General features: G+C 43.2%; 1 protein-coding gene across 3 annotated transcripts in view; it reads left to right on the top strand.

Moving 5' to 3' along the window:
* LOC129706277 (A disintegrin and metalloproteinase with thrombospondin motifs 20-like) overlaps positions 1-26,187 on the top strand; it is a 270,471-nt gene that overhangs the window by 94,598 nt on the left and 149,686 nt on the right. For all 3 annotated transcript variants that reach the window (XM_055650461.1, XM_055650462.1, XM_055650463.1), the window contains 6 exons: positions 1,113-1,254; positions 4,396-4,500; positions 14,320-14,465; positions 19,949-20,130; positions 20,838-20,974; positions 23,874-23,991. In XM_055650461.1, the coding sequence (XP_055506436.1) occupies positions 1,113-1,254; positions 4,396-4,500; positions 14,320-14,465; positions 19,949-20,130; positions 20,838-20,974; positions 23,874-23,991 (830 nt within the window). The remainder of the gene's footprint in view (positions 1-1,112; positions 1,255-4,395; positions 4,501-14,319; positions 14,466-19,948; positions 20,131-20,837; positions 20,975-23,873; positions 23,992-26,187) is intronic.

Here is a 26,187-nt window from a genome sequence, read left to right as displayed (position 1 = left end):
GTGTCGGTTGTAACTATTTGCACAGCTGATTGACATCTTCCACACGCTGATATGCTGACACAGTTGCATTTAAATTCATCTGAGTCTGCCATGCACAACTCGGGCAGCAATCAGAGCTACAATTCAAGCAGCATGGAGCCACGTAACCCTTGTAGTTTCAAGTCATGTTGAGTTTCTTGTCACATGTATGTAGAGTGAGGTACAGGTACAATGGAAATCGAGCTTGCAGCAGCATCACAGGCACTGAGACTCGGATAAGATCCAAAAAATAATAAAATCCATATAAATTATACAAGAAACAGAAAAAGAAAAAGTCTGTGCAAAAACAAGACATAAGTGCAAAACACAATTTAAAAAAAAGGTTCATGGTAGTGCAAGCGATGGTCCAGTGTTCTGTTGCAGAGGTGAGATTAGGGTTGTGCATGTCAGCTCAAGAACCTAATAGTTGTAGGAAAGTAGCTGTTCTTGAACCTGGTGGTGTGTAACATCCGGACCACCTGCTCCATGGTAGCAATGACAAGACGTCATGGCCTGGCTGGTGGGGATCGTTTTTGATAGATACCATCTTCTTGAGGCAGCACTGAGTGTAGGTACAATGGATGGTGGAGTGGGATGTGACCAAGATAGGTTGAGATGAGCCCACCACTCTCTGCAGCCTCATGCATTCCTGTGCTTTGGAATTGCCATTCCAGTCCATGATGTACCCGTCCAGATACTTTCTACATACAGCTGTAGAAGTTCACAATTATTCAGTGACAAGCAGCTCTCTTTGAATTTCTGAGAACATAAAGGTGCTAGCGTGCCTCTTTCATAGTTACATCTATGTACTGTTATGTTGGGTAACCCTGTCCGCTGTTCATCCAGAGGATTATGCAAAGAGAGTGCTTTGTTTCGAATAGGACCAATGGTATAAAACTCGTAACCAGTCCAAGCTTTCTCCCAGTCTCTATACCACACCACTTGGTCACAGTAGTCTGAAGAAGGATCTCGACCGGAAATGTCACCTATTCCTTTTCTCTGGAGATGCTGCCTGACCTGTTGAGTTACTCCAGCTTTTTGTGTCTAACTTGCTCACAGAATGTTACTTATGGATTATTCCTGTGTATTTCTAGCACTGGTTATGGAGAATGCCTTCTTGATGAACCTGTGGTGAGGAACTATGACCTATCAGCCCAGTTACCTGGTCAAATCTACAACGCAAACAAGCAATGTGAACTTATGTTTGGATCAGGATCACAAGTTTGTCCCTACATGGTGAGCTATTTCATAATCTTTCGCCAAGTGTGTCAGTATCTTGTACAACAGCTGGATGAAGCTACAGCATATGACATTTCTCCGTCTATTGATGGAAAAAAATTGTAGATGTTGTATAAGAACCTAATCCAGAAAATGTTGGAAATACTCCCTGAATGTATCTTACTTCCAACGGAATGTTTACATTGTGCAGAGTAAGCAGAAACTCCAAAACTGCGCACACCAACATGTTAAAATGCGTCAAACCTGTCACTTTCAGTTTTTACAGTGAGATCACAGATGAGTGGTTAACTTGCACTCAGCTGGTGTGTCAGTCAGTGAATTCTTTCAAAAAAGCTGTGTGTCTCCATTTTTAATTTTAAGCAGTCTGAACCTGCGTTCCCTGGCCTTGGGAAATCTGCAGCATTGCAAGCCGGTGTGATTCCTCTGTGTCCTCACTGTAATTTGATCCCCCCCATCCTACAAACTTTGCTAACAACCCCTGTTTTCCTCCTGCCATGCAGATCCAATTTATGCAAGATCAATAATGATCAATTTCCTTCTCCTCAGCCCTCCAGTTTTTTCCCCCCTATAATCCCACAAACTCGACACCATGATCTGCACCTTCTCCAACCACTCCAACAAACTTGCAGTCGCCACGGCTTACTCTCCCTTGAACAAACTAAACCCACTGCCGCTGATCCTAAGTGGGAGCCTCAGTTTCCCCTCACCAGTAAACAGCCTAGTCTACCAGTGGTAGAGAATTGGAGAAAAGAAAGTTCAAACAGATCCCAGATCTAAAAAACCCAGGTGTTAGCAAAACCTAAACAATCAGATTCCCAATTTTACTCTCCCAAACCGCTCCAAAATTATGTCCCGGTAAAAATGAAGGCTCATGTGTTTTATTGGAAACCATTTCACTATAAAACCCTGCCATAGACTACCATTGATATTGGATTTTACCAGCCCTGTGTAAGAGTTATTTTACTTTGCTTTTTGTGAGAGGATTTTCCACAAGGGGAATGGAGGCATGGCACACATGATTATATCCAAGTAATTGACTTTAGTATTAGTGGTGCAGCTGGTAAAGCTGCTGCCTCACAGCTCAAGAGACCCTAGTTCGATCCTGAGCTCGGGTGCTGTACGTGTAGAGTTTGCACATTCTCCCTGTGACTGCATGGGTTTCCTTCAGGTATTCTGGCCTTCCACGCCGCAAAGGTGTGCAGGTTTGTAGGTTAATTGGCCTTTGTAAATTGCCACTAACGTATTAGAAGTGGAAGAAAAAGTGGGATAACATAGAACTAGTTTGAAATGGTGATCAATGGCCAACATGGACTCGGTGGGCCAATGGGCCTGATTTCATTCTATAACTCTAAACTTCGTAAGCATAAACCTTCCTAAGTAATCCACTGAACAACAATTTTGCAAATAGTTCTTTAAAGAAAAAATAACTGGAATTAAAGCAAAAAATAGCAGCACAATTGACAACTCATATCAGGGGTTTATGCTCAGATTTCCTTGTGGAGGTGTTTGGGCCCAACTGATCTACTGGCACATCTCACGGTGCAGTGTGTCATTAAAATAATGCAATTGATCAACAAATGTACAAACGACAAATTCATCATGTTAGTTTTGTTTTATTCTGAATGTGCTGGTAATCATGTGTAATAACATGACCCAAATATAAAAGTATTTTTTTCATCTTTGATTAAATCAAAAATAAGCTTTTGAAAGTGTAAGCAGGAAGTGCTGTCTTTAATTCTAACTGTGGTAATCCAATTTTGTGTTCTTTGATCATATCAGTAGTGTGACATTTTTAACCGATGCCCCTTGAGGCCTTTTGAGATAGATGTAAAGGTTATGTGTAGTAAAAACAGAGCAGGAATTCTTCATGGGAGCTTAGTAATTATTTCTTGTCATTGAATAAAAATATCTATTTGATTATTATGCCATAAGAATATTAGAAATGAAATCCAGAGTTAGCAAACAATCCTATGAGCCAACTGTTCCCCATTACTCAACATTCAATAAACAAAAATTCCACCATTGCATCTTATAGTGTCAATAAATATGTGACAGACAACATCCACGTATCTGAGTAAAAGACATTTGGACAAAAACCTTTTGTTGTTGATTGTGGGATCAAATTGACTTTGTAACATTGTAAGTGGCCAGCATTTTTCTCGTGCTGAATTAGCAATGGAGTGATTCGCAACACCCCACGGTGTGTAAGCTGCTTAATAACTGAAAGTACCTGCCCAAATCGTCAAAATATTAAACATGACTGGCATTTGTAGTATTTAAAGGTGTATATGTATAGCTAAGTTCCTGTTTTGAATAATTTTGATCTTGCCTTTTTAGAGGTATTCCGTTGATACAAGTGGACGCAAATTAAAATGTTAGAAATATGAAATAAACATAAAAATTGCTGGAAGTACTCAACGGGCCATCAACCATAGAGGCAGAGGGACAATTACCTCTTGTAGTGTGTTGGAAAGTACTGCAGATGCTGTTTTTTTTACCGAAGATGGAGACAAAATGCTTCAGGTTCCTTGCAAAACGTCACCTATTCCTTTTCTCCAGAGATGCTGCCTGAACTGCTGAGTTATTCCAGCACTTTGTGCCTACCTCTTTTGTATTGTTTCATTTCACATTTCCATACAAAATAGAAGGAAGTCACTTGACCTATTGTGGTCTCTGGCAGGTCCCAGAAAACTCCCAACAATCCTTCTCTTCCCTCGTACTTAATTGCTAAATGTCAGGACCTTCAATATGGAATCATACAGCATGGAAACAGGCCCTTCAGCCCAGCTCGTCCATGCTGACCAAGATGCCCATCTAATCCCATTTACCTGCAATTTAATGTGCTTTGCTGGGATAATGGGCAAGAATAACTTGACAAGGGAGGTGTTAATGTTCCTCACTACATGATTTGTAATTATTTGTCATATGATCGCCTCAGCCTGAGGCAAATAGATGTGATAATGCGAGGTTGCCAATGTTATTCTTCAGCTTGTGTTCCCTCCATTTGTTTCTTACCCTGTAAAAGAGAATAGCAATCTAATTTCATTTGAATAAGCTGATGATTAAGTAAGCGTATCTTTATTGTTATTAAATCATAATTGAGTTACCACATTACAAATGAGCTCATTGTCCACACAGAAACAATGCAAGCGTCTGTGGTGTACAAGTGCGGAAGGAGTGCACAGGGGCTGTCGTACACAACACATGCCTCTGGCTGACGGGACTGAATGTGGCCATGGGATGGTAAGGTCTGAATGTTGATATTCTGTAGGGAAGGGATGCCTGCACAAAGGAATGACATTATTTTGATATCTGGTGCTTTGGACTATGGACAGCTGATGTCTGTGAATGGGCAGACACAGTTATGCTGTTACAACTGAGCAATAGTTCACCACTTGACCAGCTCGGTGATGTCCAATGAGCAAATAAGCTGTTTAGTTGGTTTAGATTCTGTCAACTGAGAGTGGAGGAGGGGTCCCTTCATCAGCTGTAGTACCCTAGAGTTTGCAAACTGTGTTATGATGTCCTTTATTGGAAATATTGTTATTGTGCCTTATGTGTTTCATTTATTGGGTAAACGGAAAATGTGCTTTCCAGAGTACAAATGTTTTTGAATGGTGAAATGGCAATCTGCGGTATATTTATTCAGTAAGAAAAGGTAGAATTATCAGCCAATAGAGTTGAAAAAATATATATCTGTTGTTTCCAAGATATTAACTGAAGATAACTAACTGAAAATCCTTTGATTTTACAAAGTTGACTAGATGCACACTGGTGGATCAGGCGGAGGATGGGCATATTTAGGCTAAAAATGGACGCTCTCCCTTCATGCGATGGTCACAGTTTGCAGGCAGATTTAGGTTGATGTTCAGTTCTGTAACGAGTCCAAAGGGCACTGAGAGTCAGTGACCCCGGGCACTGAGTCATGACACTAGGCACTGAGGGTGGGTCAGTGGACCCTGGGGCACTGAGGGTCCTATGATCCCCGACCTCTGCGACCACCAACACTTAGAGTTGGTGGTCCCGGGCACCGGGAGAGGATCAGTGAGTGACTATCTTGTCGAGGGACTCCAGCCAGCAGAGTGACCCTCACCCCAGGACTGTAACTGGGAGTGACAGCCCACCCCTGTACTCCCAGCTGGAAAGTGGAACCTCCACTCAGGACCGGCAGGAAGAGTGACCAACAGGAACGGGAAGTAAGTTATTACACCATATTTTACAGTTCCAAGTGGAAACACATGCTACAACCCCTCTCCTCTGGTTCAACATTAAGCACTTTGAGGGAAGGACTGCATTCAAACCTCAGTCAGACTGAAGACATTGCTAAAAATTGTACGCCTTTTGTTTCATTGTAAGTGAATGGTGGTGGCAGTGTAGAGGGGAGAGGTCGAAACAATGGCGCTCTGTATTGTGTGTTTGCTGATTATATAGACCCCAGCATAGAAGCATCCACACACTAATGCTATTAACGGTTTGAGTTTAGCGGCAGTACATAATTGGATTTCATTGCTATTGTTCATGTGAATGAGATACTTGGTCTGGATTACTTTCATTCACATACCTACAAAGCAATGCAATGATGTCAAGTTAAATGCATTTAAGTGGATATCTTTCAAAATACTCATGTTTTCTTCTTCCTCAGGTGTGGTAATGTCCTCTATTCATAAGGGGAGGGTTTAAAAGGTGTGTAAAGCGACCATGGCCCCTGTTCTACCTATAAGCGTGAATGTACTAAGATATCGTCTGGAACTTAAGCTTGGATGGTTTAAATATCCAAACCTTTATGCAGTCAAAAGCAGACGCACACAAAGCAATTCGGGTGTAAACTCTCCATTTCCAAAGTATAGGATTGGTATTACGATGTACACAATGGGGCTTTCATTTAAGAATTGCCCTACAGAGCTCCCTTTACTGTCAAAGCAGTGAGTGGGGATACATTGTGCAAAGTTATGTTCCGGGTGGATCGGTCCATTGAAAGCGCTTGTCAACAGTTTCAGAGGAGGTTCAATCTACCCGCTCTCTCTTCCCAATACTTCCCATTTTACCATGATGTCAGCACTTGGTCTACATATTAAAAAGGAGACATTTTATCTGCTGAACAATTATGAAGTATAGGTTGGGCCATATATTAATCTATCCTCTTTTAAAAACAGTAACAAACAAGGAACTCAGTGGATCAGGCAGCATCTGGGAAGGGAAATGGGCAGACAATGTTGCTTCTTCAGTGATGGAGTAGTGAGGAGATAGCTAGTCGAGTGAGTTGAAACGAAGAGGTAGGGCTAGCTGAAGTCGTCAAGTTGAGTTTATTCCCATATGGACACCCCACCCCTTCCCCTCACCTATTTCTACCAGCTTTCTCCCCTCAACTCCATTTGTCAACTCTATTTGTCTGAAGGCGGGTTCCGAATCGAAACCTTGTCTGTTCATTTCCCTCCATAGATGTTTCCTGGTCTGCTGAGTTCCAACAGCAGATTTACAGGGGGATTTACAGAGAGATTTACACAGACTTTTTGTGGGATTTTTGGAACAATCTTTATTTAAATCCTACTCTTTTTCTCTCATCTCTTTATCCAGTAGATCAATAACGGCACTGGTGCAAAACAATAATTTCAACTATTTTCTGCACCTCCCTCCCCATCTGGATAGAGCAAGAACAGAGTTCCCTTGGTCTTCCCTTTCCCCACCACCAGTCTCTGTATTCAACAGATCATGCTTCGCAATGTCCAACAGCTCCACCAAGATTCCTCCACCAGATGCATCATTCTCCTCTTTAGGCATTCGGAGGGACTCGCAACTCCTTGGTCTGCTCTTCCCACCCCACCAACCACCCATTGTTGTTTGGCACTACCCATACAAACACAGGAGATATCAGCACTATCCAACAAACAGTCTTTCCAGGTGAAGCAACAATTCACTTGCACTTCTTGCAATCTAGTGTACTGCATTCAGCGATCGTGGTGTCTCCTCTACATAGGAGAAACCAAACACAGATTGGACGTTTGCTTTGCCGAACACCTGCATTCAGCCCACAGGAGTGATCATGAGTTTCCCGGTGTTTAATTCCCCATCCTTTCCCATTATGACCTATCAGTCTATGACCTCCTGCACTGCTATAATATGGCGCGATGTAAGCTTGAGGCCAACACCTCATCTTCCATGGAGCGAAGGAAATAGGCAACGTTTCGTGCCGAAACCCTTCTTCAGACCCGAAACGTTGCCTATTTCCTTTGCTCCATAGATGCTGCTGCACCCGCTGAGTTTCTCCAGCTTTTTTGTGTACCTTCGATTCTCCAGCATCTGCAGTTCCTTCTTAAATGCCTCATCTTCCATTCTAGGTTGCAGCCTACAGGATTCAATATCTGGTTTCCTGTTTCTTTCTGCTTCTGCAGAACCAGCCATTTCTGCTGTTGCCATTTTGGCTCGGGTTTTCCTTTTTCTCTGGACTGGCCTGCTAGCCATATCTCACAGCATTGCTGTTAGCAACACTTTACACACAAAGAAGCATCACCTGACTCTAACTGCCGCTAAATAACTACATCTGCTCATTACCTGAACACTTGGCTATTAGTACAATGATACCAACTTCTAACTCTTTGCCCAGTTTTATTAGCACTGATCTTGGCAATGAGATATTTATCCTGCAAGTTCACTCTTATCATTTTGCAGGTGATGTTGAGTCAGTTCATTGTATCAATATCCTGTTGCAGCGTCTTGACTTGAAACCTAAAAGAAAACCTCTAGATACTGCTCAGCCCATTGAGTTCCTCCAGCAATTTGTTGCTCCAACTGTTTCTGCTTTTTCAGAATGAACATTGTTTATTGAAAATACCTGAATTCCGTTGGATATGAAGGCAATAAATGGAATTTAATTTGGAGAAGTGTTGGGTGTTGGCCAGTAGAGAATAAATGCAATACTGAGAAATATGGAGGGGGTGGCAAGGACGATTGAACTGTACATCCACAGATCACTAAAGGTGGCAGATTATTAATTGCTTAAGAAGGCATGGGGGATGCTTCCATTTATAGGCTGTGGCATTGTACAGAAGAGCAGGGAGGTCCTGTTGGACCTGCATAACAACACTAGTTTTAGAATCAAGCTGGGGTATTATATACAGTCTTAATCAATGCACAGAAGGGAGTGCATAGAGATATTATCTTCAATGTATTTGTTTTTCATGATGTGGTAACCCTGGTGATCCTGAAGGGCTGGTGATAAATTCCAAGTTTGGCTTGGAGAAGAACCTGTAGGGTGGGAGTGTCCCCCAACAACTGCTGCCCATATCCCCCTTGGTTGTAGAAATCTTTAGTTTGGGAAGACGTTGCTGGAGTAACCTGATAAATAAGCCTTTAGAGGATGTTTGGAGATGTCACCAGGACATAGGTTTGTGGTGAGATTTAATAGGAATCTGAAGGGCAAATTTATCACAGAGGGTGGTGGGTATATGGAATGAGCTGCCAAATGAGGTTGCCAAGTCACAAACTGTAACAACATTTAAAAGGCATTTGGACAGGCACATGGATAGAAAAGTTTTAAAGGGATATGGGCCAAATGTGGGCAGGTGGGACTAGTGTACATGAGATACATGGTCAAGACGGGCCAAAGGGCCTGTTCTGTACTGTATGACTGTGTGATTGGAAAATATGTTAAATGAGGGAAGATTGGATAAAGTATGTTTTTTTAAATTTGAAAAATAAGTCTGAGTAGAGACTTAGTAATTGTGGAAGTGGGGGGGGGGGGGGCTGCTTAGACAGAGTAAATGGGAGGAATGAAGTAGAGGGTTAAGAAAGTAGAGAGGGGAGATTTGAAGTTTAAAATAATCTACTGAAAGATAAGAGGGAGAGGAGGGGAAAAGATCACATCGAGCGCGAGCTTGCAAGTATGGTAGAGACCGAGATCCTCATTGCAGTCAGCCAATGCACATCATTGAGTGCGCAAGTGAAGAGCTGTGACCCACAACACTACGTACCAGTGCTGGGTAGGTCCTTTACAACTAGTGCGGACATAATGAGTCAAATGATCTCTGCTATATAGCAACAGCTATTAGATGGAAAGTAATACGCTTGACTTTGGCTAGTACGACTGTAATTAGAATCTAAGATTAAGCTTCTGAATAGAATGTGAAATTCTTGAAAAAATGCTTCTGCATCTGAACCTCTGTCAGTAAATATAACTCATTGTCTGTGCTCGCTGCAGTCATTACATTCCAAAGGGCTTTGTGCCAAATCTTCAGGGCTGCTCCAGCCAAATACCAAGGGCTGATAGAAATAATTATTTTTTGGACTAACTGCCTGGTGGTAGATAACAGGTTTTCGAGAATCATGGGATTTGGAAACTAAATTGTGGCAGATGTGAGCAGAATATGCCTGTTGGCTCCACGCAATGGAGATGCTCCCGCTTCTGTGAGGAAGGACATTCTTGCCATAGAGGGAGTGCAGAGAAGGTTCACCAGACTGATTCCTGGGATGTCAGGACTTTCATCTGAAGAAAGACTGGATAGACTTGGCTTGTACTCGCTAGAATTTAGGAGATTGAGGGGGGATCTTATAGAAACGTACAAAATTCTTAAGGGGTTGGACAGGCTAGATGCAGGAAGATTGTTCCTGATGTTGGGGAAGTCCAGGCCAAGGGGTCACAGCTTAAGGACAGAGGGGAAATCCTTTGGGATCAAGATGAGAAAAAACATTTTCACACAGAGTGGTGAATCTCTGGAACTCTCTGCCACAGAAGGTAGTTGAGGCCAGTTCATTGGCTATATTTAAGAGGGATCAGGGGGTATGTATCCAACTGGCCAGTTCATTGGCTATATTTAAGAGGGAGTTAGATGTGGCCCTTGTGGCTAAATGGCCTATCCCTGCACCTATTTTCTATGTTTCTATGTGTCCGGATGCCTTGTGTTGTTCATGCCCCACTCCAAATGTTCTCACACATCCTGGTGCTGCCTCCAATATAACAGTATAAAACAATGTTGGTGGGGGTAAAAGAAGAGGTGAGGAGGGTTGGTTGCTTTATTCAGTAAGAGAATGTCACGACAGCAGTGGAGATGACATTTCTGAGTGATTTACCATTGAGCCTGTTTGGGTGGAGCTAAGTAATAAAAAGGGGGTGTTCATCTTGTTGGGAGTGTACTGTGGGCTCCAAATAGTCAACTGGAATTGGAAGAGCAAATATGGTAAGAGACTGCAGGCAGCTGTAAGGCTAATAAGGTTGTCATGGTGTGGGGGGGGGGGGTTTAACTTTCCGAATAAAGACTGGGACTGTCATAGTGCCAAGGGCTTGTATGGTGTGGTATTTGTGAAATATATTCAGGAATGTTTCCTCAGGCAATGTGTAGAGGGCCCTAGATGGGAGAGGGCAAAGCTGGATTTACTCTTAGGAACTGGGGAAGGGCAAGTGACCGAAGAGTCTGTGGGTGAACCTTTTGGGTCAGTGATCAGTTCTTTTAGCTTTAACATAGGAATGGATGAAGACAGGGTGGGCCGACGAGTTAAAATTCTGAATTGGGACATGGCCAACATTGATGGTAATAGACAGGACTTTGATCAAGTTGTTTGGTACAGATTTTTTGCTAACATAGGAATGTCTGGAAAGTGGGATGCTTTTAAAAATATGGTGACAAGAGTTCAGGGCAAGCATGCTCCCGTTAGAATGAAGGGCAAGGCAGGTGAGTGTAAGGAAACATGGATGAGGAGAGAAATTGAGGGTATGGTCATGAAAAAGAGGAGACATGGGACAGGTATAGGCAGTGGGATCAAATGTATCTCTTGAGGAATTTCAGGATAAATAAAAAGAGGGTGATTAAGGAGACAATACCAAAACGGTCATCTTTGTGTGGAGTCACAGGAGATGAGCAAGGACTCAATGGGTATGGCTCCTCTGTGTCTATGGATAAAGACATAAAGACTGGGAGAACTTTGGACAGTTAATGGAATTGGCTTGAGAACAGTCAGTATTACAGTCAAGGAGGTGTTGAATGTCTTGAGGTTGGATAAATCTTAAGTGGATACATTTCCTTGGTCTAATCAGATATATCTGTTGACACAGTGGAAAGCTGGAGATGAAATTGCAGGCTCCCTTGCTGAGATATATGAATATACAAATCATCGTTCGATATGGGTGAAGTGCCAGATGACTGGAGGGCGGCTAATGTTGTGCCTCTATTTAAGAAGGGCTGCGAGAATGTCTGTGGTAGGCTAGTTCCTGGAGAGTATTCCAAAGGATAAGTTATATATGCATTTGGATAGACAGAGGCTGATAAGGGATTTCCAGCAAGGAAGATGTCTATCCGGGACCAGGCTGAGCCACCTGGTCTCACTCAAGTGAATTTAGGGCTGCCTCCATCCTGTAGATTTAAAGATCAAATTTAAAGATAGCATTGGAGCTGTGCCTGGCTACACATCTGTGTCAGTACATTTGACAATTAAACACTCTTGACTCTTGGTTTAATATTGTCACATGCGCTACCAGGCAGATCATGCCATGCATGAGTGCAACAGGGAGTGCAACATCAAACATGAAAGTGTACAAAATATAGTATGACAAGGAATGTACAAGAGCTGCAACGAAGTAGAAAGTAGAATTCATCCTTGGTTTAAGAGTGGTCCATTCAAGGGTCTGATAACAGCGGGGAAGAAACTAATCATGAATCTGGTGGTATGCATCAAGGACCGCTCAAACCTCAGTCATTCTCTCTTCTCTCCTCTCCTCTCCTGTCAGACAGAAGATACAAAATTGCCATTCAGAGGTTACTTGTCCTTGTTGATAGCTCTGTATCTGCACTGTCTGACTCTGCATCCGAAGAGTTCTGTCGCCCTGCTAGACAGCTTCAAAGAAAGTCAGTGGGCCGAAAGCTCTGTTTCCAAGCTGCATCTCTATAGTCTAACGTAAATTTCATCTCCATTCGAGCTTGCACGAAAAGCAGCCTGAAAAATGCTTTCTGTGGGGGAAATTTCAGATATTGAGTAAAAAAACTTGTTACATTGCAGAACATTGGTCAAAACATAAATAGATATTCATTAAAATATCTGAAATAATAATAAATTGCTTGATTAACTTGCATTATAGATTAAAATAATGGAAATAACATAACGACCTAATGATGATGGGTGCCTAGAACACGCTACCAGGGTTGGTGGTGGAGGCAGATTTGAAGGTGGGATTTAAGAGGCTTTTAGACGTGTGCATGGATATACAGGGAATGGAGGAATATGGATCTCATGCAGGCGGATGAGATGAGATTACTTTACCTGAGCATTATGTTCGGCACGGGCAGTGTAGGCTGGATGACCTGTTCCACTTGAATGCTGTACTACTCTTCTATGTTTGAATTATAGCTGGCCTTGAATGTACTGACACTTGAAAGAGATTCATGACCCCTCCTTACATTCTTTCAAGTGTTGCCATAGTGATCCTGTTTTGTCTGCATCATCATTAAATTCAAGTGTTAATGTTAACTGTTTAACCATTTGCTTAAATCTTTTTTTCCCTATTTTTCCAAATCTCCCGCACAGCCCAACAAGTGCACTTCAGAGAGTAGTATATTGGGATGGATTTCTCATATCATTCATGCTTCATGATTTAATGAATAGCTAATGTGAGCTAAATAGAACAGAACATAGAACCCAGTACAGCACAGCAGCAGGACCTTTGGCCCACAATGTCAAGTTAAATGAATCATCTCTGCCTGTTCGTAATCCATATCCCTCCATTCTCTGCATAGCCATACGCTAAATACTTCTTAAATATCGCCACTGTATCTATTGCAACACCACCATGGGCGGCACGATGGAGCAACGCTAGAGTTGCTGCCTTCCAGAGCCAGAGACCCAAATTCGATCCCGACTACGGGTGCCGTGTGTACAGAGTTTGTACGTTCTCCCCATGTGGGTTTTCTCCAAAATCTTCGGCTTCCTCCCACACTCTAAAGACATACAGATTTGTAGGTTCATTGGCTTGGTGTTAGAGGGAATTTTGAACTTTACCCCTACTCTATATCTGACTACTCAGATAGGCACAGAAACTAAAACATTTCATAAATCAGTGGTGAGTTTATCAAACAAGTCGGTTTAATAAAAGGCCTTCGCAATGTACATTGAGAACCAGTGTGAGTAAGCTCAAACTACTTCAAAATCCTACAGTGATTTTAGGATTCTTATACCCTCATGACACAATGGTTACTTGTGAAGTGGAAATAACAATCATTAATCAATGTCAATGTCTGTAACCTTACATCTTTGTGTTTCCCCAAAGTTAACTATAATCTTGAGTTTCTTGTTGTTTAGAAATCTTCCTTCCATATATCTAGCATGTAGATATCATAAATGTCCAGATTCCCCCGCCAAATGGAATCCCTCGTAAAGGAGCTAATTTGTTAACCTTTAGGAGACTTGCCTGATAAACACATTGACCAAGAGCAGTTTGTAATGCAAGATTGCAACAGATAAGAACCCACACAGAACTACAAAGAACTATTCTCCCCCTACTGATAAGGAAGCTTGTTTTCCAGCAAAATGTTTTAGCTTTGCTGTTCTGACTACATTCTTGGCCATTTCCCCATCATGCTCCCAAGTATGTGAACTCCAGAGTTAACCAAACCGTAACTTATTCATCTTCCTTACAATTTTCAAAATTCCCTACAACACTTGGTATAAGTGTAAATTGTCCCTAGCATGTGTAGTAGGATAGTGTTAATGTGCGGGGATCGCTGGTCCGTGCGGACTCGGTGTGCCGAAGGGCTTGTTTCCGCGCTGTATCACTAAACTAAACCACCCGTGGCATGCAGTCCAGGCACACACCATTCTTTGTGTAAAAAAACCCACACATTTCCTTTAAACTTTCCTTTTGCATGCTAACCAGTCAGCAGAAAGACAACACATGATTACAATCGATCCATTTATAGCGTATAGATACATGATAAGGGAATAACGTTTAGTGCAAGGTAAAGTCATGCAAGGTAAAGTAAAGTCAGATCAAGGATAATCCGAGGGTCATCAAAGAGGGTTGAGATTATTCGACCACCTGCACATTGATTAAAACAAAATTACTTTTGTTTTGCGTGATGGCAGCACTGTCGGCATGGACTCTGTGTGAACAAGGAGTTGGCAGCGAGGCCTGTCGATGGAGAATGGGGACCGTGGGGACCATATGGAGAGTGCTCCAGGCCATGCGGTGGAGGGATCAGAAGCGCAGCGCGAGACTGTAACAAGCCAGAGTAAGTCAAGTCGAGTTTATTGTCATGTGCATGTACACGAGGTACAGGTACAATGAAAATTTTACTTGCAGGAGCACAGATTCAGACAACACGCAAAGACATAAATGGTATATAAATTACGCAGGCATTCTACAAGAAAGTAAAAAGGAAAGGATTGTTAAAAGCAAGATGTTAGTGCAAATATACACAATTAGAAAGCAAGAGGAAATCTCTGGAATTCTCTGCCACAGAAGGTAGTTGAGGCCAGTTCATTGGCTATATTTAAGAGGGAGTTAGATGTGGCCCTTATGGCTAAAGGGATCAGGGGGTATGGAGAGAAGGCAGGTACAGGATACTGAGTTGGATGATCAGCCATTATCATATGGAATGGTGGTGCTGGCTCGAAGGGCTGAATGGCCTACTCCTGCACCTATTTTCTATGTTTCTATGGTCTGTTGTGTTCTGTTGCTTGCGCCTGATTAGGGTTGTGTAGGTCGGTTCACGTACCTGTTGTTGAAGGGAAGTCGTTTTTCCTGAACCTGGTGGACACACAAGAAACTGCAAATGTTGTAATTTTGAGGAAAAAACGAACAGCTGGAGGAACTCAGCAGGTGAGGCAGCAGCGATGGAGAGAAATGGACACATAATGTTTTGGGCTTGGACTTTTCTTCAGATTGATCCGTTCTTCAGACCAATTGTATGGTTATCTCTTGCCCAATGGTAGCAGTGAGAATAGGACATGGCACGGCTGGTGGGGGAATCATTGATTATAGAGGTTGTTTGCATGGCATTTACCACTGCTGCTAATGGAACATAAAAGATAGAACATGTAACAGTATAGCACAGGAACTTGGTTTTCAACACAAAATGTCCATGCCAAATATGATAACGTTAAACTAATTTCCTCTGCGTGCATATAATCCATATCCCTCAATTCCCACATATCCATTTGCTTATCCAAAAGCATCTTAAATCCCACTAACATATCTGCCTCCACCATTAACCCTGGCAGTGTGTTCCAGGCACTCACTGCCCTCTTTGTAAAAAAACGTACCCCTCACATGTCCTTCAAACTTTGACCCTTTCGCCTTAAAGTGATGCCTTCTTGACATGCCGAGAGAAAGGTTCGAACCATTTACCCTACCTATGCCTTTCCATGATTTTGTATACTTCTATCAGGTTTCCCCTGGAACTCCAACATTCAAGAGAAAACAACCCACGTCCATCCAACCTCTAGTTATAGGTCGTGCCCTCTAATCCTTGCAGTTTTCTGGTGAACCTCTTCTGCACCTTTTTCAAAGCCTTTACATGCTTCCTATAAAGCAGGAACCAGAACTTCACTCAATACTCTAAATGCTGCCTAACCAAAGTCCTATAAAGCTGCAACATGACTTCTTGGCTCTTATATTCAATATCCTGACCGACAAAGGCAAGCATACCATACACCTTCTGTACAAGTCTATCTACCTGCATTGAAACTTTCAGGGAGCTATGGGTTTTGTGATCAAAATCCCTCTGTACATCAATGCTGTTTAAAGTCTTGCCATAAACCATAACATTTCCCCTTATATTTAACCTCCCAAAGTCCACCAACTCCAACTTGCTCAGATTGAACTCCATCTTCCATTTCTCCCCCCATTTCTGTAGCTGATCTATATCCCAGTCTAGATTTTAGCAGCCTTCCTCACTGTCACAATTCCAGCAATGTTGGTGTTGTTTGCAAACTCGCACCTACTGTACATTTACATGCAATTTGCTTATATGTATCATGTACAATAGAGCTCCCAGCAACAATCCCTGCAGAATTCCACTGGTCCCAGATCACCTGCCAGAGTAACTTGTTTTCATCATGTCCCCCAGTCTTCAATGACTAAGCCAATTTTGAATCCAAACAATCTAATCGCCGTAAATCCCAAGCACCTTAATCTTCTGGTTCAGCCTATCATGAGGAACTTTTTCAAATACCTTATTAAAATCCATACAGACAACATCCACCTTCATCTTTACCTGACACCACAGGCCTGTTTGCTGCTGCTGCGGCTCTCCTCTGAACAGTCGGCACCCTAACAGTATCCGGAAGGGTACACCTGTTGTTCAGAGGAATGGATTTGTCCTCTGATTCAGGGGATTCAGGGGATTCTTGCACTCTTTGCCTACTCCCTTTCCTGGTTGTCCCCAACTACTTTCTGCATGCACCTTAACTCCTATTTATTACACTCTAATACTCCTGGGCGATCCTGAAAGCTTGTAGCCGCAGCTCCAGTTCCCTCACCTGGTTAGTCAGGAAGTGCAGCCTGACGCACTGACCACAGCCATACTCCTCGGGAATACTGGAAGGCTCCCTATCTTCCCACATCCAACATTAGTATGCCAATGTCCTAACGTGAAGCCTTTCACCCCCTGCTTATCAAGTATCTATCAGCATCATCTTTAAAAATATTCAAAGATTCTGCTTCTACCTCCCTTTGAGGAAGAGACTCTCTAAGAGAAAGAAGTCTGAAATGGGTGATCACCTATTTTAAACTTGATTCTTCTACAAGAAATATTTTCCCCACCTTCAACTGCTCAAGAACCCTTAGAATCGTATATGCTTCAAAGCCCCCTCTCATTCTTCCAAACGCCATCAGATACAACCCTCGTAAACCTTCTGTGAATCTCTTTCAGAACATTTACACCCTTACATAACTGAGATAAATACTGTACACACTACTCCGAGGAGTGGTCTCACAGTGCCCTGTAAAGTGAAAGATAAATTTGCTACATTTGCAGTTAATTTCCCTAATAATATATAACATTCTGTTAGCTTTGCTGATTGCCTTGTCTGCATACTAGCTTTTGTAGGTCATGAACTAGTCCAGCCTATATCTCCACAGTCTCTCAGAGCTCGTCACTCTCTCACCACCAGCTAAAAATGCTCTTTAATCACCTTTCCTGCCAAAGTGTAATTTTAAATGTTCACACACTATATACTCTATTCGCCTGATCTTTATCCACACCTTCTGCCTATTTATGTCTCTCTGCAGCCTCTGTGTCACTTTTATTAGTAACTTACTACCTATCATTTGGCCTCACCTTATTATTAGTGTCTTCAACCAGGTCATTTACATCAATTGTCAAATGCATGTGAGAATCTTTGAACATTCTTGCCGTCTTTCTGGAAGTGCCATGGGTTTGACCATTTTCAACTTTGTGCTTCAGGGCCTGAGCTGTTGCGCATCGTTGGGGTTGAGAACTACACTTTTTTGAAAGTGGACATGCTTACCGCAGTGCAGTCAGGGATAGAATGGCGACCTGGTAGAGGAAAGGAAAGCAGGCAGGTCTGGGACACCTTAGAGTGCCAAGATCATGAAACGATGGGCAGACGAGTCAGTACGGAAATGAGAAGAGGAATTAAAGTAACTAGAAATTGTACAAGGCATCGGTGAGACCAAATCTGGAGTATAGTGTACAATTTTGGTCGCCCAATTATAGAAAGGATGTCAACAAAATAGAGAGAGTACAGAGGAGATTTACTAGAATGTTGCCTGGGTTTCAACAACTAAGTTACAGAGAAAGGTTGAATAAGTTAGGTCTTTATTCTCTCGAGCGCAGAAGGTTAAGGGGGGACTCTATCGAGGTCTTTAAAATGATGAGAGGGATAGACAGAGTTGATGTGGACAAGCTTTTCCCTTTGAGAATAGGGAAGATTCAAACAAGAGGACATGACTTCAGAATTAGGGGACAGAAGTTTAGGTTTAACATGAGGGGGATCTTCTTTACTCAGAGAGTGGTAGCGGTGTGGAGTGAGCTTCCAGTGGAAGTGGTGGAGGCAGGTTCGTTGGTATCATTTAAAAATAAATTGGATAGGCATATGGATGAGAAGGGAATGGAGGGTTATGGTGTGAGTGCAGGCAGGTAGTGGGACTAAGGGAAAATAATTGTTCGGCACGGACTTGAAGGGCCGAGATGGCCTGTTTCCGTGCTGTAATTGTTATATGGTTATATGGTTATATGGGTGTCCCAGCACGCCCTTGCATAGAATAGGCTTCCGCTTTGCCAAACACTTGCGTTCTGTCTGCCAGGGCTGCTGGAGTCCCTGGTTGCTAGTTTAATTCTCCGGCCCATTCCCACGCTGACCCATCTGCCCTCAGCCTCCTCCACTATTAGTGAGGCCAAACAAATTGGAAAAAAGAGCACCTCATGTTCTGCTTAGGTAATTTACCACCCAATGGTATGGACATTGAACTGTTCAACATCAGGTAGCACTCTCCTCCTTCTCATCTACCCAGTTCTCCAGCCCCTCCTCCACCTTCCTGCACAAACATTTATTTCCATTCCCCCCTCTCCCACAGCGTTCCCTAGTTTGTTTCTCCTCCTACAACTATTGATCTCACACCCATCCCTAATCTGGGTCCCCGATTCCCAACCCTCCTCCCTGCACCAGCCATTCCCTTCTACTCACCATCCTTCCCTCTGGTTCTACATTTCACTCCCTATCTTCTTTCCTTATCGGATCTCACCATTTGCCCCCTTCTCACTTCAGTTCAGCTTTGTTTATTCTCTCCACCCTGCTATCTTTACCTGACCCACTTGCCAATCACCCCCTTCCCAAATAAGCCACATTTTCAGCTGTGAATTTCAGGAAAGAGTGGGTTAGCATATGACAGGAGTTCCCAACCTTTTTCATCACGTTTACCCCTGGCAACTTTAATAGCACATAAAAAATGTTCTTTCACTTATTTATGAACAACTAATGATGAACAGGTACACCGGTATACCAGAACCAAGCACAGTCAGTCAATGAGAAAAAATATGTACAAATCCAGAATAGGTGAAATTTACCCCGTGGTAAATTTACCCCAGGTTGGGAACCTTTGGCATATGATGAGCACTTGACAACACTGGGCCTCTACTTGCTCGAGTTTAGAAGGTTGAGGGGGAACCCCATTGAAACTTACAGAACAATGAATGGCATAGACAGAGTAGATGTGGAAAGGATGTTTCCACTGGTGGGAGAGTCTAGAACCAGAGGTCATAGTCTCAGAATTAAAGGACGCTCTTTTAGAAAGGAGGTGGGGAGGAACTTCTTTAGTCAGAGGGTAGTTGATCTGTGGAGCTCATTGCCACAGAGGGTTGTGGAGGTCGGCCGTCAGTGGATATTTTTATGGCAGGGATAGACCCATTCTTGATTAGAACGGGTGTCAAGGTTTATGGGGAGACGGCAGGAAAATGGAATTGGGAGGCAGAGATCAGTCATGATTGAATGGCGGAGTGAGCCGAATGGCCTAATTCTACTCCAGTAACTTGTGAACTTGGAATGAATCAATAAATTTATTCTTGGGGATAGGGAAAGTTACTTCCTCGGGTGATCACTTTTGCCACTCTGCATTGCACTGGTGAAGATATCACTTTCGTCACATGAAGATATCATATCACAATATGTTTCAGCTTCTGTTTCGTGTTTAATGGAATGATTTACCCTAAACCTGTATCATCAGGCTTCAGTTGTTTAATGTTCCCATTAGGCCGAGGAATGGTGGGAAGTATTGTGTGGGCCGTAGAATGAAGTTCCGATCCTGTAACACCGAGCCCTGCACAAAGGGAAGGAAGGATTTCAGGGAAGAGCAGTGCTCCGAGTTTGATGGAAAGCATTTTAACATCAATGGTTTACCGGCAAACGTGCGCTGGCTTCCAAAGTATAGCGGCAGTAAGTATTGATAGTCATACAGCATGGAAACATGCCCTTTGACCCAACTTGTGCACGCCAACTTAGATACCCCATCTACACTAGTCCCACCTACCTGCATTTGGCCCATATCTAAACCTTTCCTATCGATAACTATCCAAATGTATTTTAACTGTCATGATAGTACCTGCCTCAACCACCTCCTCTGGCAGCTTGTTCCATATACCCACCTCCTTTTGTGTGAATAGGTTGCCCCTCAGGTTCCTATTAAAATGTTTTACTCTCACCTGAAAACTATGTCCTCTGGTCTTGATTCCACTACTCTGGGGGAAAGACTGTGCATTTACTCTTATCTACCCCCTCATGATCTTATACACCTTTATAAAATTGCCTCTCGTCCCCTATGCTCCAGGGAACATTGTCCTAGCCTGCACAATATCTCAGGCCTTCTTGTCAACTTCCTCGTGAATCTTCTTTGCATGCTTTCTAGCTTGAAAACATCTTTCCTATAACAGAAAGACCACAATTGCACATAGTACTCCACATGTGCCCTCACCAATGTCATGTACAACTGTAACTGAACATTCCAACTTCTATAGTCAGGGTATAGACGATAGAGAGTTCTATATTCATACTTGTATATTCCAAACAGTTCATGGTGTAGTTTGGTTGAATTCTTCTTTTACCTGAAGAAAGTTTAATTGACGTGTCCGTGTTCTCTGTGGCAGTTCTGATGAAAGATCGCTGCAAGCTTTTCTGCCGTGTATCTGGGACGACAGCGTATTATCAGCTCAAGGATCGTGTCACTGATGGTACTCCATGCGGACCCGACACAAATGATATCTGTGTACAAGGCCTGTGCAGAGTAAGTTATGATATGGCACTTTATTCGAACTCTTGATTTGTGGGTTAGCTGGACTGCACTTTGAATGGGAATGGCCACCTTGTCGGTCATTAGCATTGACCCAGATACCTGAGGCACATCTACTACATCTGGCCATTTGTTTTAGAAACTTGGTGAGGGAGGTGCCTTTTGTAATCCAAGTGCAAAAAGCAATCTTACCCGCGTCTTTTATGTGGCTTTGTGATTTGGATGCTTTACTGGAAACACATCAAACGGCTCGAGTGTTTCCACCTAAGATCACTGCAGGCACTCATGTGCATCAAATGGCAGGCCAGGGTGAGAAACTTGGAAATTCTGGATAGGGCCAGCTTGGTCAGCATTGAGACCTTGATCCTGAGGCCTCAGTTGCTATGGATAGGCCATGTGCTCCATATGGGCAGCTCCTGTATGCCACACCAACTCCTTTACACAGTACTAGCGAAGAGCCGCTGGATGTAGGGGCATCCAGGAAAGCGATGTAAGGATTATGTGGCCTCAACCACACTGGTATTCCTGTAAGTGAGCTGTAGTCTTGTGGCCAGGACAGAGCAGGCTGGTGTCATTTGACCAAAAGGGCCTGTATCCATCTTCAAGGCATCCGACACCATGTTACCAGAGGCAGAGGACACGGGGAGGCTTCAGCATTTGCATCTGCCACATTTGCTTTTGCACCTTCCCCACGTCCTTGCTGTTCCCAAGTGTGCACTTCCTGCTTGGTCTTGCCAGCCACACTTGGGCTCATCAATGACGGTTGCACAACTGACATCAATGAACCTCATAGTTAACCGACAAAAGGTTTTTCAATGTGTGCACCTGGCCTTGTACCAACACCCAGGAGGCTCTGTCACGGCTGCTGGACCTCCCAGCAAATGTTCCTTTGTGCTAGGTATTCGGTTCACTCTCCACACACTGGTGCTTCCCCGATATCCGAGCACCGGAAAGCCTGCCTTCATACAGCATGTCCTGCATCACCTGCAGCACATCGTGTGGTGAGTGTAAGGTATTCTCGTCTGAGGTAAGGCTTTGTTGTGACTAGCACTAAAGACAGGTCCACACCGGGTTTGTGTTCTAGAGCAAGAGCTCGTTTATTCTGCAATCACTGCCTTTTATCTTGAAGGTCACGACCTCAGTCACGAGGCTCATGCACGAGTTTCTGTTACATTGATTGCAAAGACATCACAGACATCACATCTCCCTCTTTACTTTTAAGATGTTACAGGCACTTGTATTTACATTATATACATATTACATTTATTACATAACGTAGCAAGAAATCACATCTCCCTCTTTACTTTATATCTCCCTCTTCATTCTACAGATCATACATCTCCCCCTTTTCACTTTGTTTATCAACTCCCCTGATATCCACTTTAATCTTACACTCTAGCAAAGGGCCTCTCTCAATTGCCTTCTGCTGCGACTAGGAGACTGGCTCCCACCTCTCGTCTAGCTAGGCTTCTGGGGACTTATTCTGGCATCTAGGAGACGGGCTCCTCTGGCCATTTCTCACCCCTGGGAGACTGGCTCCTCTGACTAGGTTTCTCCCATCTGGGCGTCTGACTACTGATGGTCCATTCACGGCTATCCAGGGTTTTTTTTTTTTTTTTACACACTGCTACACGGGGTTCCCCTTTTATTCCATCAACCAGACTCATGCTTAGTTTGGTTGATCACCTCGATGAGGGAGAAGAGAAGAGATAATGAACTGCGGTTATCACCTGCAGCTGTTGAAAACAGTGGTGTCTGTGATGTCTTTGCAATCAATCAGTGCCGGATTTACATATAAGCTAAACAAGCTATAGCTTAGGGCCCCCACTTTCTAGGGGGCCCCCGAAAAAATTGATGGGCCTCGAGGTCTAGGGGGGCCTCCGGCCAAGGCAGAACACCTACCATTCAACTCTGGGCGGCCCCCCTCTCTATCTCTCTCTCTCTCCCATCTCCCCCCACTATCCGTGTCCGGGCCGCCGGGCTCCGCTCGCTCCTCATCCGCCGGCACGGCAGGCCGCCTTGCACATGCGCACAACCACGGCCAGCACATCATCGGCCGCCCTGCGCATGCGCACTGCAACGGCAACTGGTCGGCGCTGGGCACTTTCTCCCTCGCTTTGAATTGTGGGAGATTTGGCTGCCATGGCTGTCCGGTCGTTGGGGGCCTCACAAGTGGAACAGCTTAGGGCCTCTCTTCATCTAAATCCGGCACTGCAATCAATGTAACAGAAACTCGTGCATGAGCCTCGCAACTGAGGTCAAGTGACTTTCAAGATAAAAGGCAGTGATTGCAGACTAAACGGGCTCTTGCTCTGGAACACAAACCCGGTGTGGACCTGTCTTTAGTGCTAGTCACAACGAAGCCTTACCTCAGACGAGAATACCTTACAGTGAGGTAACCTCAGGTTGATGATGTGTTTCTTGATGTGGATGGAGATATATCAAGTAAGCCTGAAATATACAACTGTGACACATGCAATTGTTCCTCAGTTGGCAACTAATCCCTTATCCTTTTCATAGTTGCATGGGGCCTGTGCCAGAGTTCACCAAACTACAGTGAAAGGTAGCCGAGCATGAGATTTGATACTATGAGGGTGGTAACCATGGATTTTGGCACAGAGGCAAACCTTTATTCTGATGCCGGTTTATGGTACTTCATTCTGTACTAATAGTATGGTGCAGAACTTGGCAAATGCCAGATATGTGGCCAGCAAGCTGTCTGCAGCTGACATCAACACTTCTCCGAAGCTGCTGTTTATAATGAAATAAAACTGTCTGGATAATATTTGACAAGTTTACCCATTCCCTAGTTAATGAGAACTTATTTGGTAGGTAATTGTATGCTGTTACTTGTACATTAACCATGACCTAATCTCCAGCACTTGTTTTACAGCAAGCGGGATGTGACCATGTGTTGAACTCCAAAGCTAGGCGGGACAAGTGTGGAGTATGTGGTGGAGATAATTCCTCCTGTCGGACTCTGGCTGGTACATTTAACAATGCACAATATGGTAAGTTCTGTCCACTGCATGGCCCAATATCAACCGATCAACAGCAAGGAGAAAATAAGTGCTATTTCAGAGGGCTGTTCTATTTGTATTGTAAAGAAACTTAAAACAGCAATGCAAAAGAAAGAGCTGGCGACCGCTTCATTTTTTCAAACATTTAAATATAAATTGAGTCGAACTGTGCTTTAATTATAGAAAACAACATTGTGGGAAAATTGAGTGAACAAGTTAGACTTTGATTATAGGATCAAACAGTGCAATTCCTTTCTGAGCCTGGACCTTCGCACTTTGCACTTTCAACTCCTTATTTAAATTGCAATCCAGGAGTTGGATTTCCACTGTGCGCAGCTGTTAGGCTAACTGTAAAGTGCATCTGGCTAATTCTCTGTTATAGTGCCGAAAGATTTTCTTTGGCTGCTTAATTTTGAAAGAAGGGATTAATCCTTTTTTGCAAATCCAGTAATCAAGCTTTCTTAGGACTCAGCATAATTTTACTTGTGGAATGTTAAAACCTTGTGTCTTTATCCCTGTCCAATCATGGCACTGGTGACAAAACAGTTTAAATATTAATTCCAGGATCCAAGATAAAACTCTGGCCTAATTATTAGACCAATACCTTGTTAGCAACGTTCACAGATATTCAATAATATTAAAGGAATAAACTGATCAACAACAAAGAATCAAGAAAAGAAGAAACAAAGAAGGTTGGAAACATATGCGAGTCAGGGTAGGAATTAAATAGGGCAGATGAATTTGTGGCTGAGGAACTGGTTCAGGAGGGACAAATTCAGATTTGTGAATGATTGGGATCTCTACTGGTGTAGAGATCATCTGTACAAGCACAATGAGTTGCACTTGAACTTGAGTGGGATCTATATCCTGTCAAGGAGATTTGCTAGAGCTACTCGAGAGGGTTTAAACTAGTCTGGGCTGGGAGAGAATGGTGGTACCTGTAGTCTGTGTGACAGGTGGAAACATTGGTAGAAAGTTTAAATGAGCGTTCAGTTGGGGGCTCAGGCAATGGCAGGTCAGGAAGTGTGGAAGGTCTGAAAGGCTAAACAGCATTCATTTTAATTCGAGAGGCCTGAGAGGTAAGGTAGAGACTTTTAATGTAGGAGGGGGAAAGCCCATTGAGGGCTTTGTAGACATAGAGGAGGGTCTTGAAATGTATATGGAACCGCACAGGGAGCCAGTGGAGAGAGGCCAGGATCGGGGTGATGTGGTCCCTTTTTCGGGTGCCCGTCAGGCTGCGGCGTTTTGGACCAGTCTCGCTGCGGCGTTTTGGACCAGTTGCAGGCTTGACAAGGAAGATTGGATGATGCCAGTGTAAAGAGAGTTGCAGTAATCTAGGCGGGAGGAGATAAATGTGTGGATGATCTTTTTGAGGTCATCAAAGTGGAGGAATTGTTTTATTTTAGCTATCGTCCGAAGCTGAAAGAAGCTAGCTTTTACCACGGCATTGACTTGTTTGTCAAATTTCAGTGCTGAGTCAAATATCACGCCGAGGTTTTTGACGTGAGGTTTGAGTAGTGGGGTAAGGCTTCCAAGGCTGCCTGCTATCATTTTGATTGAGTTCGAGGGACCGAGAAGGATGACCTCAGACTTACTGTCATTTAGTTGGAGGAAGTTCTGGGCCATCCTGCACTTTCCAACATAAATGTCCATTTAATTTTCAAGAAAAAAAAGAAACACTTTTATAGATGTTACAAGTTACCTTTCACAATGTCAGAATAATCCAAACTATTTCTCTGCTGATGCTGTGTCTTTTACAGGTATCAAAAGCATATAAAGCACATGCACACATGACATAAATGTCCAGTAAAATGTTTACATTTTTCACTTTGGTTAAGGGATAAGTATTAGTGGAGACTCTGAGTAACTTTTTATCATCCTCTCCTGCACTGTTATGTTTATGGCCATTTAAAACATGCAGGTAGCTCTGCCGTAATACATCTTACGTAACACAACATATCCTTTCTGTGTAACTTCCCCACATTGATCAAACACAATTCTCTCTTACAAATACAGTTCACTTCAGGTGTCAAGTGAAATTGGCGCGAATCGCCTCTATTGTGCAACTTGTGCAATGAATAACAATGTAACATACAGCCTTTATTGTTTTTTAACTTGCAGTAACAATAATAGACTTTTAGTTATTAAAAAATCCCACCAATATTAAAAAATACCCACAATTTTCTG

This window comes from Leucoraja erinacea, chromosome 19 (assembly GCF_028641065.1).
Source record: "Leucoraja erinacea ecotype New England chromosome 19, Leri_hhj_1, whole genome shotgun sequence".
Classification (NCBI taxonomy): Eukaryota; Metazoa; Chordata; class Chondrichthyes; order Rajiformes; family Rajidae; genus Leucoraja; species Leucoraja erinaceus.
This window is presented reverse-complemented; position numbering and strand designations above follow the sequence as displayed.